The sequence below is a fragment of the Octodon degus genome, unplaced genomic scaffold (genome assembly GCF_000260255.1).
Source record: "Octodon degus isolate 3935 unplaced genomic scaffold, OctDeg1.0 scaffold00131, whole genome shotgun sequence".
Lineage (NCBI taxonomy): Eukaryota > Metazoa > Chordata > Mammalia > Rodentia > Octodontidae > Octodon > Octodon degus.
The window spans coordinates 2,133,895-2,150,720 of NW_004524707.1; the positions used below are offsets into that span (position 1 = coordinate 2,133,895).

Here is a 16,826-nt window from a genome sequence, read left to right on the forward strand (position 1 = left end):
TTAAAGATGCATGAGCCAAATAATAACATCAGCAGGATAATTATGAATACAGTCAAAATGATTTTCATCAAGTAAACAGTAATGATTTGATATATTTTGGACAGCTATTGAGACATTAGCAGAAGGATCTGGAAGGTAATAACTTTTTAAAAAGACTAGTCAGAACTTTTTGTAGGTCCATTAGCAGAGATCTCTTAAATGTGCAGTTTAATCCCTTTTTTTTTTTAATCTTTTATGGCCATTGAGTATTATCTCAAATAAACTGGCCAACTCATTACTGGGGGCACATGAAGACACATGGAAAACACTGAGTACTTTCCAGTTTGCAAGTGGGGCCACTGGCTGGGTAACTACTGACTGGGTAAAATCCGCATGAGCATCTATTAAAAGTTGAACAGGCTTTCTCCTTATGTTGGCAGTTACTTTGGGTTTTCTCAGGCTGAGACGGGAAGACCCGTTAACATCTCAATTTGAAACTTCCTCTGACTCCATCATGAACACTTTCTTTTTCCTTCTCTAGTAGCTTTGGACATTTTTGTTTGAAATGTTCCTTCTCTCTGTCTGGATCCAGGGAAACAATTTTTTCCCTATTTTCCCACTGGCCTTCATTCCTGTAGGCTGCTAGTGTCACTATTCTCATTTTCCTTCTATAATTTCATTCTGTATCCTTTCTACTATAAAAGATTCCTTAAGAACTGAAATTAGGGGTTGGGGAGATAGCTGAGTAGAATAAATGCCTGCCTGGCAAGAGCAAGGTCCTGAGTTCAATCCCCGGTACCAAAAAAGAAAAAAAAAAGGAAATTAAAAATTTCATTTGACCGAAATATTCACGTAGGCATCTTTCCCAAAGACTTAAAGATGTCAAGATATCATATCGCAGTGATATATGCATATCTCTGTTTATGACAGCATAATTCATAACAGCTAGATCTTGGAGGCAGCCTCTACGTCCATCAACAGCTCTGAAGTTTGGCTTCATGGGGGAAAGAACACTGGGATGAAAACCAGAAGACCTGCACCCTCGTCATTTATGTATGTGGCCTAGGGAAACATTGTCGGACTTTTCTGATTCTCAGTTTTCTAATCTGTAAAGGAAAGGTAATAATATCTATCCTTATCTCAGAAAGCTACAGTGAGAGTATCAAACGAGGAAGTGCACCAGAGCCGTTTTGCATGTCTGAGCGTGCTGGAGCAATGTAAACTAACTTGTCATATTTATGCCTTATTCCTTGAAATGTCTGTGCAAATCCGTCATCTACTATTCCAGCGACAGAGGGGAAAACAGAATGGTCCCACGTCTATAGCTTCCTAGCCAAAAGAGGAGATAAATATCTGCTTTAGAGTTAGGATTGAAAGCAATTCACTAGAAGACAAATGATGACGTACATAACTCTGCCATCTTTTGATTTTCAGGGAATTCTAATTAATGAATTCATTACCTCCCTCCTGCAGGGCATTTTCATCCATCAGAAAGCCAAGATTCAGGTTTAAGAATAAACTTTTTATTGCCTCATCCAGGAGTGGAGAAGCAACTCTATTCCATGGAACTTTCAGTTCTTTTACTTCATAGGCCTAGAAGAATGTGGAGGGAGTGTGAGGGGTGAGGAGATTGATTTTCCAATTGTGAAATTCATGCAGTGGAGCAGTGATTGGCTCACCTGCGCCTGAGGCTTGGGCACGCATAGACCTCGGCTTTCTATGTTCCATTTTCTGTTCTTAATGTGAGCCACTTCTGACCTGGGTGGATATCCTGGGGCCTTCAGAGGTGGATCCCTGCCTGCACCTCTGTTCCAGCCTGCCCTGGTACCAGCTCATTTTGCTTGTCCTTCTGCCTATCTGCAGGCAGCTGGCTGGGACTGCAGTTGCCCTGGGGCTCCCTTTCACCTCAGCTTCCTGCCCAAGCTGTCTAGACTTTTCCTCTTCCCCTCACCAATTGCCTCACACTCTTTCTTAGTCTTGCTTCTGTCTTAGCACTTCATCTTGGTTCTTCTTCCCATAATGGGTAGGGAATTTTAGGAATGCCCTAGATTCTGAAGCAGGGAAGAGTGGGACAAGTCCCTGCTTAGGCCGGCTAGAAACAGAGGAATCGCGCTGATGATCATGATAGCAAAGCTGCTGCTGGTGGGGATTATGTCAAGTGTCTGTGTGTGCTGTGAGGGGAAGGGGCCTCCTGCTGGTGAGCCAGGCAGGTTTGCTGAGGGCCTCGTCCTGTGTGCCCTGGTCCTTCTTTTTCAGAGATGGGGCAGTTTATCCTGTTCATCCCATCCCATCCCTGTTCCCATTTCTCTTGCCTGGACCCATGCTTAGGGACAGTCAGATTGTCCCTATAGGAGAGTAATTTAGAACAGAGCATGACAAACTCTGTAAAGGGCCAGACACTGAAGGGGTTAAATTTTTCAGACTTTCTAGGCCCAGCTGTAGCTGCCTGTCTCTGCCCTGTAGCACAAAAGCAGACAGAGACAATGTGTAAACACACATGGCTTTGTCTCAATAAAACTTTATTGATAGAAACTGACGTCTGAATTTTCCCTCCCTCCCTCTCTCCCTCTCTTCTTCCCTTCCTTCCTTCCCCTTCCCTTCTTTTTCTTTCTTTTTGTGAGGCAGGGTCTTGCCTTCTGGTGCAGGCCAGTCTTGACTTATAACACTCCTGTTTCAGATTCCTGAGCACTAGGATTACAGATGTGCCTTACCATGACCGCCAAATTTCACGTTTTCATGTGTTGCAGAGATGGGGCAGTTTATTCTGTTGCAGATTATCATTCTTTTTTCCCTTCCTACTCATTTAGAAATTGTAAAAACCCTTCTTAGGTCCCAGCGCCAAGCGTCCTGTAGGTTGGCAGGAACAGGATGGACAGGGCCTGCGGTCTGCAGGTTACCAAGCCTGGTCCAGAATGTGGTGTTTCCCGAGGATATAGTCAAATCCTCATGGGAACTGTGGAGCGAGACAAAACCAGTCCCCTCTCAACTCTTCACTGCTTCTCAATCTTCAATACTCTGGAAGGCACGATACATTCCAGGGTCTGGCACACAGCAGCCATACAAGGCTTCTCTTATGGACCTGGAGGAGGGCCTTGGCTCTGACTGGCAAGGCAAGAAGCCCTCCAGACTGTGCTCTGCGGAATGCGCCTGGGGACATTGCTCTGGCTGATGCCCTTCTACAGGTGCAGATGCTAAGCCTGAGCACTGTGCTAGCTGGAGACACGGTCGCCTGTCCTGACTGCACTGGGGCTCCTACACAATACAATGCCCAGCCAGCCCAGCACGAGGGACACTGGACTTTCGGACTACTGATTTTCCACACACACTTCCCTATTCTAACCTATTGGCCAGGCGTAGTGGTGCATGCTTGTAATCTCAGCCCCGGAGAAGCTGAGGCAGGAGGATTGCCCTGAGTCCAAGGCCAGCCTGCGCTACATAGTAAGTTGGCTCAGTGACTGTATCCAGGAGCCCTCTGGTGGCTGCAGTCAGGAAACACTCCAAACGTTCATGTCACTGACAGAGCCAAGAGGTACTTAGGGCTGATTCTTAGCCCCAGGGCTACTATCTCACCACAAATAGACATCCTATCAAAGTGTTTTGACAGCAGGAGACCCATATGCTCAGCACAACAACGATGTTGTTTACACGCAGACTTTACTGCAGCACCCTTGAGTTGCTTTTGTATTTGTTCTTTACACCTGTCTTCTGGGGAAGGTAAGACAGATTTTTGGGGGCTACCAAAGACTGAATGTGGGGAACATTGAACTGTATTTCAAGCCCCTTTAAATTTTTTCTTTTTTTTTTTCTGAGACAGGATGTCACTAAGTTGGCTAGGCTGGCTTTAAACTTACAACCCTCCTATCTTAGCTTTCTAAGTAGCTGGGCTTCAGTTTTTAATTTTAATTTTATAAATGTAGAAACCACCTCTCAAGGAAGCTAAGAGACTTGGCCAATCACCACAGCAGCGTCAGAGTCTGACCTCAGGTGCAGATCTTGCCTCACCCCAGGGACTTCTTTCTGCCTTGCGCGAGGTCTGAAAGTGAAGGGTGATTAGTCAGTAAAGTAATTTTCTGGGGAAGCATGACCAATTTCCCTTTCTCCACCTCTCTCTTTTCCTCTGCCCCTCCCACAGCCCCCTTATATACAAACCTCCCAGATGCCTGTCTGCCTGCGCAACTTTATCTCAGGACCAGCTTCCACAGCTAGGGAGGTCTACTCAGGGCCAGTGTTTAGAGAGGGGCTGCACGGCTTTCCCCTTCCGTAGGAAGAACTAGCTCACGGAAGAGGGTCACCTGCAGGACCTGAGGTGAGTGGTGAGGGGTTCCTACGTCATTTAGATTGTGCCTTACTTGGGGACTGGGGTCTAGGGGCAATGGAGGAAATCAACATTCTGAGTGTTGGGCTGGTGAAATAGCTCAATGGACTAAGTGCCTGCTTTGGCAAGCACAGGGACCAGGGTTCCATCCCCGGTCCCACATACCACACCAGCCCTGATCCCAGGGCATGCTGAGCTGGAGACAGAGTCCAGGCATGGTGGCAAATGCCTATAATCCCAGCGGTGGGGAGACTGAAAACAGGAGAATCACCATGAGTTCGAGCTGCATAGTGAGATCCTGTACCAAATACACACACACACACACACACACACACACACACACACACACACTCTAAGTGTTCATGCAAGGACAAGACTGCACTGGAGGAGCTGCTTTCTCCCATTTATTACCAAGAAGACTAGGCTGGAAGAGGAAGACCAGGATTACGAGGCCCAGGAATGAACTTTCAGGAGAGGCCAAAAAGCCCATAGAGTTGGAAAGCACAGGATGGGAGTGTGCAGGTGGGGTGCCAGAGCACAGAGGACTTAGGGCACTGGCCCAGGAACCCCTCCCTGCTTTATCCTGGTGTTGGCTGTCTCTGAAGCCTGAGCTCCTGTGGTTTCTGTGCAGAATAGGGCAGGTGACAGTCCTCCAGCTCCAGGTGTGAGAACAGCGCCTGGAGCAAGAAGTTCTTCTGTAGCTGTGGAGGGGGAAGGAGAAAGGGAGGGGAGCAAGCAGGAAGGAGGAAAAGCAAGGGCAAAGAAGGCCCCGGGAAGGCATTCTGTGCTTGCAGTTATGATCTATGGGAAATGGTGCTGAGTCCCTCTGCTGGGATCCCTCCACACTCTCATTCCTGAGGGGCCCTTCCGAGACAGTTGCAGAGGTGCATCATCCGGGGCTCTGACTCCTCCCTCTGGTTCAGTTACTCGAAAAGTCAAGGAGATGGCTCAGTAGAATAAGTGCTTGCCTGGCAAGCACAAGGGCCTGAGTTCAATTCCTAGTTCTGAAAAAAAAAAGTAAAAAAAAAAAGAAAAAGAAAAAAGAAAAACCAATTCTTAGAGTAGAGTGGGGCTGTCAACTGTGGTGAGTGTGTGACCCAGGCCTGCTTTCTGTGCCCATCCCTGCAGGCCAGCATGAAATCCTCAGCTTCTCTATGATGAGGAATCAGGGCTGGTCAGCTCTGGAGAGGAGACCCAGACGTGCCTAAATGTACCTGGCAACTTCTGGCAGAGCTCATATGTAGGGACGCTGTCTCTCTGGAGGTTGGGCCTACCTGGCTGTGTTCTTTGGCACCTGAGAATCCCCCATTTGTCCCTCTTCCTTATTGTATTCTGGCAAGCAGGTTGGAAGTGAGAGAGAACTGTAACTGAGAAGAAAGGAGGTTGAAAGTGTGGAAGTGGCTGGGCATGCTGGTGAGGGCAGGACCAGTGGGTATAATATAGAGGGGCGAAAAGATCCTTGCCTACCCCAGCGCAACCAGCAAGGCCACAGGATTGTGACAATCTAGCCTCCCACCCCCTACACATCTTAGGGTACTTCTTATTGCTCTAACAGAATATCTGAGACTGTGTAATTTATGAAGAAGAGATGTTTATTGGCTCACATTGCTGAAGGCTGGCATGTTAACATCTGGTGACCACATCGGCAGATGTCCTTACTCCTACAGAGTCCCACCATGAAGAAGGGCATCCCATGGTGAAAGGGCTGCTTGTATGACAGAGCCAAACTGGCTTTTATGACAGATCTGCTTTCAAAATGACCCCTGAATCAATTCATTACTCCATGAGTTGGTTAATCCATTTCTGGGGACTCGTGACGTAATCCCCTCTTAAAAGTCCCGCGTGGTCCCACCTTTGGTGTGTTGCACTAGGGTTCAGATGTCCACGTGAGGCAGCGGGAGACACTCAGCACGGCGCGCCCCATCAGTGGAGCAGAGCTTTACTCTGGGGTGCACCCCTGCTGCTCACAGGCCTCCCTTGCTCTCAGCCCCTCCTTTGCTACAGATGGGCTCTTGGCTCCAGACCTTCCCTTGCCTCACTCTGATCCTGCTTCTCTGGAGCTGCCAGCTCCAGGGCCACGAGTTCCGCTTCGGGCCGTGCCAAGTGGAGGGAGTCGCTCTCCCAAGACTGTGGGAGGCCTTCCAGACCATGAAGGACACCGTGGTAAGTGGAGCGGGATCTGCACCTAGGCCTCGTGGGGGTCCCTAGAGGGTAGAGGAAGGCTGGATTTTGTGATTAGGAAGCCTTCCAACTTGCCAATACTCTCCTACAGAAGAACCCTGGGAGGTAAACTTACACAGGAGGTAGCTAAGGCTGAGAAAGATATTGTGAGCCCGGAGGGAATAAAGAGCTCAAGGGAATGAAGGAACCTGGATCTGTCCAGACTTCATCCTGGATGGACTCAGCTCCATGTTTGTTCAAGGACCAGGGAGTGAGGTTGGGTGCAGAGAGACCTCCCAGGTGCAGCCTCCCGCCACCGCCAGCCCCCTACCTCCCTTTACCAGGGGCAATGCAGGGAGGCAAGCCTGGCCCTTTGGGTTTGGGGTCCTCCCACCTCAAATGACCAAGGGAATCAAACAGGTCTTCACCATGCTGGTATTCTGGCTCTAAGAACTGTGTCTGGGATTCTGTCTACCACTGGGGAGCTGGGGACAAGCCTAGAGGTTTTCTGTACATAGAACCTGTACCCACTCGCCTGAGGCCAGCTCTACATGGCCCTTTTCCAGCTCCTCCTTTGGTCTCTGTGGCCTATGAAGTTTCATATACTGAATAGATTCGGGAATGGGGGAGCATCCCCTATTTGCAGGACTGGCTTCTCTGTGAATGCCTCACTCGAAGACATCTTTTCTTTCTGTCTCCAAAGCAAGCGCAGGATAACATCACGAGTGTCCGGCTGCTGCGGAGAGAAGTCCTGCAGAATGTCTCGGTAATCAGATGGGGGGAAGGCCACCCCTCCCATTGTGGGGCGATGGAAGCCTTCTCTTCTACCCAGGGCTGACCCTATATGGGACAGAGCTGGGTATGAGCCAGGAGAGCTTCTGTCTGGGCTCATGGGGAGAAGTGAGGATTGCCACTTATAAACATCTTTTTCTACTGAACCAGAGCTTTGCCATCAAGCCACGGTGTTCTTTATATAACACAACGGCTGGTTCCTCGGGTGATCCCCTCCTTCTCCTCCCATCCTTGTCTCTCAGCCATTACCATCTTCTCCTTTCTCATCGAGTTAGTCAGTGAACACAAAGGTACCGGGCTCAGGTCCCCAAGAGGCACCCAGCTTGAGGAACCAAGGGCGTGGAGTGCAACCCCGGGGTTCAAGGAATGTTAATTTTCCTGTTTCTTCTCTTTCCTGTCATTTTCCTGCCTACTCTCAGCCACAAAGTCCAGGCTTAAGCTTAGGGCTTTCAGGGTCCTTCACCTCCTCATTCTGGAGAGGCTGTGGAGGGTGGAGGAAAAGGCCCAGGGCCCAGCTGAGGAACCAGATCCCAGGGGCTCTCCTGTGCCTGCCAGGGATGCTATGTGTCCCTAGGCAAGTCTCCTCTCCTTGTAGTTGGGCCCCTCCTCTGTAACAGCAGCTGCTCTCTGAGGCTCCTTCCAACCTCAAGCTCATCCTGGTCTCCTGGAAGCCCGGCTTTTCTGTCCATCTCCTGCCTGGGGGAGCATGTGGGGTGCTCTGAGTAAGCAGGGCCCCCAGTGAGCCTCTAGTGAATCTGCCCTTTGACCAGGGTGCTGAGAGCTGTCACCTCACCCATGACCTGCTGAAGTTCTACTTGAACACTGTTTTCAAGAACTACCACAGCAAAATCGCTGAATTAAAAATGCTGCCCTCCCTCTCTTCATTGGCCAACAACTTTCTTTTCATCGTGTCAAAACTTCAACCCAGTGTGAGCAGAAGAAAGCCAGGGCCAGGAGCCTGGGAAATGGTGTGTTTGGGAGCACTGCCCCTCCTCTTAGGCCATGCTGGCTTTTATTCCACAAGAGGGAATGGTGGGTGTCCTGGACAAGTGTCCTGGGTGCAGGTCTAGGTTTGCTTCTCAACAGCTCGGTGCCAGTTTGCAAGGTGCCCAACCTCTCTGGGCTCTAATTTTATCATCTGGAGAATGGAAGTGACACCCTCACTGGAAGGATGGCTGGGTTCCTTTGAGGACACAGGAGTCACCTCTGCTCTCTGGGGTTGGGAGCCTCTGTGGCACCACTAGGATTGTGAGGGAGCTTGCCTCGGGTCCTGCCTATGTCTTGGCATAACTATTTTGTTTTTTCTATTATGTGGCAGAACCATGAATCGCTCTCTGTCAGTGACAGCGCACACAGGCGGTTCCTGCTGTTCAAGAGAGCTTTCAAACAGGTAAGGCCTGGCCCAGGGCTCCCCACCCAGCAGGGACAGACTGGCTTGGGTGGTCCCGCCAGGGTGTTGCAGACCCCTCACACAGAATTGATTGTGGGAGGCTCCACCAGACTTGCTCCAAGCCAGCCTGATGGGGCAGAAGTGCACAAACATTTGCATCAGTTAGCATGTGCTTTTTATAAGCATCACAGCATGGTTTTTATTTCTGCTAGTTTTCAAATTAAAATGCTATTGTATAAACTTGGGAAATTTTATGAACTTTCCCTAAAATAAGCCACCCAAGAGATTCCAAATTTCATTCCCAGCATCCATTCATCCTCATTGAAGAAAAAAAAAAAAACAAAAAAAACCCTCATATATGACTTTGATCACTTTTTGCAGAAAAAGATACATGAGCCTATAAACATATGTTACTGAACAAAACCATGTCAGAAAGCCACTACCCAGGTACTCGGCGGACTCAGGGGTTGGGTCCCAGCCACCTTGGGCTGTGTCTGTGGCTCTGCTTGTAAGGGGAGCCATATGGCTTTCCCTTGTCCTGTCCCTGCTGCTGCTTGGTGGTGTTTCTCTCCTCCCCCATAGCAGACAATCACAGCTAGGGGACAAGCGACAGGCAAGTGAGCCCATCAGAGGTCACTCCAGCCTGTGATGAGGGGTCAAGCCTGTGACTGGAAAGAAAACTTGTCTCTTACTAACTGATTTCCAACTCTCATTTCCCTGCAGTTGGAGATCGAAGCGGCTCTGACCAAAGCCTTTGGGGAAGTGGACATTCTCCTGACCTGGATGGGGAAATTCTACCGGATCTAAATGCCTAGACCACACTCGCTCTCCCTGTCATTTCAAACACATGTTCCCTTCCTGGCTGTCCTCTGGACACTTCACACCTTTGGCCATGGGGCCGCTCAATGGCCAGGCCCATCCTCAAGGCTCTATGCTCAGCTGATCAAGTGGCAATCGTGGAAGGCTCCCCTGGCTACTGTGGACAATCTACAAAGTGAATTCCCATATTTATTACAAGCCTATTTAATTACTGTCATTATTTTAACTGAAGTTTATTTATTTGTGAGATTATAAGTGCCATAAAGGCAGCAGAATATGTCTCTTGCTTCTCTTTTGTTACCACCATTCCCGGCTATGGCACTGGGCAGTGGGTGCATATTCAGTAAGCACTTAATGAGCTGGATTTTGTGGTCTGTCTTTAGCCCGGGGAGCAATCCCTGGCTAGGAACCTGAACTTCAGCACAAGGAAATCACTTCTCCGCAGGGACAGGGCTCTGGGGTTGAATGAAGGGCAGCAACTGGAAAAGTAAATGATAAATGATAGCGTGTCGAGTACCCGGCACAATGCAGCTTCTCACTGAACACTTCATTTCTGGCTCACTCTCTCCAACCCATCCATCCTTTCCTTCTTCAAAGTTCTCATTCGCTGCTTGGGATAGCGCAGGGTCAGGCTGGCACTGCTGAAGTCATGGCGCTTGGATGGACCCTCCCTGCTGGGATGGCAGTGCAGCCCTGGCAGCATTTCCTTCCTGTTTCTGCACCAGTGCCTGAGAGAGAGACTACATGATGCATCTGGGACAGGTTTGGGATACTTACAGTAGACCAAAGTTCAGATAAATGCACAAATACCAGTGCTAGGATGCGGAGGAAGGGTAAGGAGATGACAAGGATGTAGCTGCAGGGAGAGAGTGGCTATAGGAGGCGCCATGCCTACGTAGGTGTCTATATTTACATATCTATCACTGACACTAACAAGCTTGGTTCTGGAGGTGTGCAAGGTATGTCATCAAAATAAATTGCCAGCCCTCAGATCAGGGCAAAGTGGCCCCCCTGGGAATTTTTACTCTAAGCCCTTTCCAGAGTGCAGGAGTGAGGCAAATCCTCATCATGCACCTCCAAGGGCTTGTGTTTGTGTGAAGCCCAAGCCACCACACCCCAGCCTGTCACCATAGGATCCAAAGCCAGGGCAGCAAGGACCCTAGGACCCCAAGCACCAATGAGACCAACCGGAAGCCTGTTAGATAGAGAAGAAGCAGGAGGCATCGAGGCAAATGCTCTGCCTTTCCAGGGCCTACGTGAGGATCACAGGGCTGTGGATGTGTGCAAGATCAGCTGGGAGCAGAACTACATTCAGGGCACAGCTAGGGCACATGAGCATTGAGATGAGGCATGGGTCTTTGGCAGTGACAAGGTCCCTGCTAAGAGATGGAGCAGACACTGGAATTCAATAGACAGACAGGACTCATTGGCACCATGGGCTGGGTGCAGGAGGACATCTCGGCAGGAAGGTCAGGCTGGGGACATTGATATAGTCATCTTCAGCTGAATCAGGGTCCTCCCTCTGGGCAGCAGGCTGGTGGCAGATGGTCACATATTCACAGCTGGCCTTATGCGATGGGGCACGGAGCCAGGGAGTTTCAGGCATCTGGGAACACCAAAAAAGCATCACTGGATCTGGGTGTGAGTCTAGCATCCCGCTCGTGTCTGCAGCAGGCCATGGGGTGGGGCACAGGCAGTCTCTGCACCCCAGAAGGTCAATGTGAGGAGATGGCTAAGTCCCATCAGGTGGGCAAGCCCTGGGTATTGTCAGAGGGGTGCCTCACCCCAGGTAACTGGAAAACACTCAGATAGAATGCAGGCGGGAAATGCCTTAAACAGAGCTCAGAGCGAACTGGTGGCTAAGCACAGATGTGTAAGCCCAGCCACACAAGAATGTCCCCTCAGGGATAAGACCTGTGACTTGTGGGGTAAATATGCATCTTCCAGGGGAGCTATTCAGAGGTAGGCTGAGTCAGCCCTTGGACCCCTGTCAGGGCTTGGATCAGCTGTGACGTGGCATGAGGGCACATTCCAGGCAGAGGTTTGGCAGTGAGGAGGAGGAAGACTGTGGCTATGTGGGCACCAAAGTTCTTCTTTCCTAGACAGACACTTCAGGGCATCTAGTGTTAGGATGGACAGTTCTCAGGAGGCAGGGCTGTGCCAAGAACCTGCACGGCACAACCTCTGTGATATCCAGAGAAAGCTGAAGTAGGGACACTGATTACTTATTTATGTGTGTTTTGAAACAGGGTCTCACTATGTAGCCTGGGGTGGTCTTGAACTCGCTATCCTCTGGGAATGCTAGGATTACAGGTGTGTACCACTACACTGCCTCTCCAGCCTAATTTTTATTGTTCAGTTTGAGACAGAGTCATTATAAGCTGCCCAGACTGGGCTCAAACTTGTGATCCTCCTGCTTCAGTTTCCCAGAGTGCTGAGATTTCAGGCGTATGCCATTATGCCTGGCTTTTGATCAGGTTTTAGATACTAAGAACTGGAAACACAGAAGGCACTCAGTAAATGCTCACTGGAAGCAACTTTTTTTTGTTTTGGACTTTAGAAAAGAGGAAGCCACGTGTCACCAGCCTGTGCTACCCAGCCAGGGACATGGCATCCTCTTTGGAAGGCAGGTGGTGCCCTATGGCTAAGCTACAGCCAGTTGGATTAAGTGAATGGGAGGCCTGAAAATTCTCTCAAAGTAACAGCTTTTTCTTTCTTCTTCCCCAAAGACCGAAATGTGGGCTTGAGGCTGGCCACTGAGTACTGACCACAGGCCAGGCAAGACTCCAGGGGAGGTGGAGCAAGAAGTCCGGGATGAGGACGACCTTGTGGCTCAAGTAGTTCTTCCTGCCCCTCCCGCTCGGATCCCCTGACCTTAGAGCCTGAGGCGTTAGCTTCACCTACACTTAATTACAACACAGGCGATCTCCGATCTCAGCTTGAAGTCTCACCACCCCTGCCACCCTTCCCAAAACCAGCAGTGTGGTCACTGCGGGGTACTTCGGAGGACAACATATTTCTTCTTCATTTGTGAAACAAAGACGCTGGATGGTTTGCAGGCTTTTCCCCTGGACGCCTGAGTTCCCTGTGCTACCCCTGGCTTCTGACCAAGTCCCCTTCACGGCAGGGATCACTCGGGTCCGCGTCTCTGCCCGGTCGTCTTCTGTGTCCCTCTAGCTGTGTCGGGTGGGCGGCGCATACACTCCACTAATCTGAAGCGCTGGCTAGAAAATTCTCCCTCGGATTAAGGCGAAACTAGGCAGCTTCTGCCCCTTTAGGACCTCCCTGGAATCTACCCTCCGTGTGCTCGCGGGTTACTATCCGTCACTCCTTTCTCCCGCACCCAGCACCCAGTTAGCCTGCGCGGAATGCGTGGCAAACAGGTAATCACGGTGATCATAATTTCCAGGGGAAGAGGGGACAAAAACAGCTCTCCCCCGGCTCAGGCTTGCGCCTAGGCGTAAACCGCCTGCCTGCACTCCAGTCCCAAACCCCGCACTCAGCCCCCGGGGACCGCGGCTGCCCCTCAGGGTCCGGGCGGGCTCACCTGGGGCGGGGCGGAGGGCCCGGCGGATCCGCTCTCTGGAGGAGGGGCCTCCTCGGGGCCTGCGGGGAGGGGGTTAGAAGGGCGGGGTGAGGCGGGCCCAGGGCAGCGTCCGCCCCACCCCCCAAGGCCTGCGGGAAGCCGGGGAAGGACGGCGCGTGCCCGGCGCCTGGCGATCCCGGCACAGCCCCAGTTCCTCCCCACTGGCTCCGCGCATTCCGGCGTAGCTCACCCGAGGCGGCGCTCGGAGCGCGGCGCGGGCAGGCGCTGTAGACGTTGTTCTGGGAGCGCGGCCGCGGCCCCGCGCGGGGTTGGCGAGAGCCGGGCCTCCCCGAGGCTTCCATGCCGCGCATCCTTATCGCCAGGCGGCGGATCCTCCTGGAGAAGGCTGCTCGGCAGCCGCGAGAAGGGGGAAAGAAAGTGGCATCAGGAGCCCGGGCCACCCCCAGTGCCGGCTCTTCGACCTGCTCCTCATCCCCATGTCCAGGCCATCGACTCACACCCCACTTCCCCGCACCCGAAGCTGCTTCTCAAAATCCCGCTGGGTCCCTTGAAATCCTGGCGGGCCCAGCGCTCTGTCTGGGACGCTGGCTGCTCACCCCGTCTCCTCTGAACGGCTCTTCTCAGCAGGAGCCCCAGGAGGGCCAGCAGCAGGAAGCCCAGGACGCTAGGGATCACGATGTGAAACCCTTGGTCTTCCCACCTAGCCTGGGAGCCAGCGTTGAATGCTCTGGGAAGAGAAGAAAAACGAGAGATGGAGGAAACCTAAGTTAAGAAGGAACTCAGCTTTCAAGGAGAGCTGTTGGGAGAGCTTTTGGGGGAGGTGATGCTCAGATCTGTCCCCGTGTTGGAATTCTCCCCTCTCCCCAAGACTTGTTTGTGTAGTCAGGAAACTTGGGTTTGGGTCTGAATTCAGCTCTGCCCTTTGCTGTCTGACTGACATCTAACAAGTCTAGCTTCTCATTCCCCCCAAAATAGATAACAGTATAACCCAGCTCAGAGGACCGGTTAGGAAGATGAAATTAGTGGCCTATTAGAAGGGATCAAACCTCTCCCAACATTCTGCGTCTTGGTCTACTCACAATTATTGCAAATAGTAAATGAGTTAGTTCTTTAGAACTGTGGACAAGAGGGTTTTATTTTCCCGCTCAGTGCTCCCAAATGCAGAGGAGGTCTCCCTCCATTTCTCCCACACGCCGAAATCTTACTTTTCTGAGGGTGATGGTGCCTAAACCTTGTTTTCTCCAATCATAATAAGCCAGAATCAGATCTTTTCCACGCTGTTTCCAATTCTGCCCATGTCTATCACAAATCCCGTCACAGACTTGTGTTAGTAAGACCCAGACGCAGCGCAGTAGCTGCCACACAGCTGAGACTAAGAAAATGTTGGTTAAATTTTCTTTTTCTGTGGTAGGTTGATGTGATTTACCAAACTGGGAAGCAGAGTCTTGATTCTTTCTGAAATCACTTAGCTCTCAGATTTACCATTTCCAGAACCCAAATGATGTTGCAGATCCCCTTCTTCACTGACTTACAGTACTGTATTTGTATCAGTGAGGATAGAGAATTCTGATCATTAGGGGTTTTCTTTGGCAGCTGAAATAATGCTGCCACCTAGTGGTCTATTGCTTTACTTTGCCGGACTGGGTGCCCTTTCTAGCTACGCTCTGTTCGATGGCAATACTACTGTACCTGTCACCTGTGTAGTTTTAAACTGCATGGTACACCCTTAAAAAAGTAAAAAGAAACAGGTGAAAGACAGTTTCAGTGGATCTTAGTTCTTCCTACCTTGCTGGGCTCCACATCATGGCGTAGGGAGGCTCTTACCTTTGCCTGTACAGCCAGGTGTGGTACTTGTAGCTGGCCTCCTGCGGCCCAAGCACCCGCTCCTGAGCGGAGCTCTCTGAGGCTTCAGTGGGGGGCAGAAGGGTTGGCAGCTTGGCGGCTACTGCTGGGGAGGCTGCGGAAGCTCGAGGCTGGTGGGTTGTTGGGGTGGTGGTGGAGGAGTGGTGGACAGGAGCAGCTTCAGTCCTTTGAGCTGGTATAGCAACTGCAAAAGATGGCAAGAGGAAGGAATGCTTTTTCTATACAGTGCTCCTGCAGGACTGGACTACCATCCCCATCCCCCATAACCTCTTCCATTCTGGGAAGGATTTCTTTTCTCAATTCCAGTACACTGGAATACCTCCCTAGTGCCTCACTGGCACTTAATCAGATTCATGTGTGTTTGCTTCAAACGCTGTTTCTTCCTGGACTTCCCTGACTTCCTGGGCAAATGATCTTACTCTCCTTTGGGCTGTGGGGAGAACTTTAGCATTCTGTCTTGTGCTGTATTTGTGTGCCTATCTGTGCTCCCCTCCTCGTATCTGAGTCACAGCCATGGCTCTGTGACTTTGTTACACCTCAATACTCAGTGGCACCCACAGGGTCTCCTACTGCAATAATGTTCATTTAATGTGCTGACCTCAGAGAGAATGTATAAGGATAGGAGAGAAGTATTGCGGGTCAAAAGGCACTGAAACTAGAAATTGATACTGCAATACAGAATTGCGAGTATGCAATCATTTCTCTTTTATTACACAACAGAGTTGATAAAACTTCTTAGTGCCAGCAGGTAGAAGACAGCTCTATGGGCAATAGGAGGCATGATGGCCTTCAGCTGGGAACGACTGACCAGACCTGAATTGTGCACTCATTCATAAAGAGAGCTAGATTTTGTGAATGGAGCCAAAACTTCATTACTTGTGGTGCCACCTGGTGGCAATGTGTAAGTTCTACAACTAGGGTGGGCTGTCCTGGCTGTAGGATAGGGAAGGTGGACCAGAGGGAATTCCCCTCGCTTAAGACATAGAAACACACGTCTGAGTTCTGCTCTGCTAGCCATTCTGTGAGCCCAACACACGTCCCTGCATTTTCACAGCACCACAGCATCTTCCCCTTGCCTTTGGTGCACTGACTTTCAGATGTGAATTCGGCAGCCCTTGCGTGTGGAACCTCCTGTGGCCAATAGGGTATCTGCTGCTCCGGAAGTTTAGAAAACCATGGCTGAAGCTCCTCTTCCAAGAATGGCTCATATTCTACTGAAAGCAAGAGAAATACATGGGTGATTGCTGGTGGGGAAGACTGGGGTCAGGGAGGGGATGCTGGTGTAAATATAAGGTGGCCTCTCTAAGTGGATGGTGACGAGTCGACAAGGGGAGGACACACTAAGGTGAACAGAGCAGAAACAGGGTTTGGGGCTCCCTGAAGGAAACACTCCTTTCTCCTGGGCCAGCAAACACTACCTGCCAGTCTGTCAGAGATGACTGGTGATGTAGGCTGTTGGCTCTGTACAGCATGTAAGCAGGAAGTCACCAGAGAAGAGAAAGGTGGGGTTCAGGAGAAATAAAGACCAGACTACACAGTGCCAGATCTAGCCTGCAGTACGGCCTGATTTTCTAGTGTCTTATTTATATTCACCTCTGGAATTTCTCATGAGACAGTTACACAGGATGATCTTGTCATCTGCTTCCAGTGTCTCAGAGGCTTTGCACAAGCTCACACCAACTTCTCCCCTCATCTACCAGGTCAGATGGGCAATACCAGTACACTTTCCATCTAATTGCGTTCATTTGCTGTGTATATAAAGTACCACAGACTAGGAGGTTAACTAGCTATGCAGTTCAACCACGTAGATGTCAGTTGATATTGGACTGGTTAATATGGCCATAGCACTGGAAGTTCTTATGCTTAGGTGTTTGTCTTAACTCCGAATGGAAGTATTTTCTGAACAGGTGGAACAGCTGGGTGACTTACCATCGTGGACATTCAAGATGACTTTCTGGGTC

The 16,826-nt window shown here is 50.4% G+C and overlaps 2 protein-coding genes across 4 annotated transcripts in view; one reads left to right on the plus strand and one right to left on the minus strand.

Moving 5' to 3' along the window:
• Nucleotides 1–9,468, plus strand: part of Il24 (interleukin 24) — a 23,351-nt gene extending 13,883 nt beyond the window's left edge. The window contains exons 2-6 of the mRNA XM_004641192.2: nt 6,299–6,457; nt 7,158–7,220; nt 8,017–8,175; nt 8,565–8,636; nt 9,360–9,468. Coding sequence (XP_004641249.1) covers nt 6,299–6,457; nt 7,158–7,220; nt 8,017–8,175; nt 8,565–8,636; nt 9,360–9,443 — 537 coding nt within the window. The 3' untranslated portion in view covers nt 9,444–9,468. The remainder of the gene's footprint in view (nt 1–6,298; nt 6,458–7,157; nt 7,221–8,016; nt 8,176–8,564; nt 8,637–9,359) is intronic.
• A 1,391-nt stretch (nt 9,469–10,859) lies between these two features.
• Nucleotides 10,860–16,826, minus strand: part of Fcmr (Fc fragment of IgM receptor) — a 15,442-nt gene continuing 9,475 nt past the window's right edge. Inside the window, exons 3-8 of one of the 3 annotated variants that reach the window (XM_023701246.1) lie at nt 15,957–16,076; nt 14,827–15,049; nt 13,599–13,729; nt 13,233–13,387; nt 13,003–13,065; nt 10,860–11,061 (exon numbers count right to left, since the gene is read on the minus strand). In XM_023701246.1, coding sequence (XP_023557014.1) covers nt 10,879–11,061; nt 13,003–13,065; nt 13,233–13,387; nt 13,599–13,729; nt 14,827–15,049; nt 15,957–16,076 — 875 coding nt within the window. In that variant the 3' untranslated portion in view covers nt 10,860–10,878. Of the gene's footprint in view, nt 11,062–13,002; nt 13,066–13,231; nt 13,388–13,598; nt 13,730–14,826; nt 15,050–15,956; nt 16,080–16,826 lie in introns of all 3 variants that reach the window. The other 2 variants (XM_023701245.1, XM_023701247.1) reach the window with 2 other exon arrangements.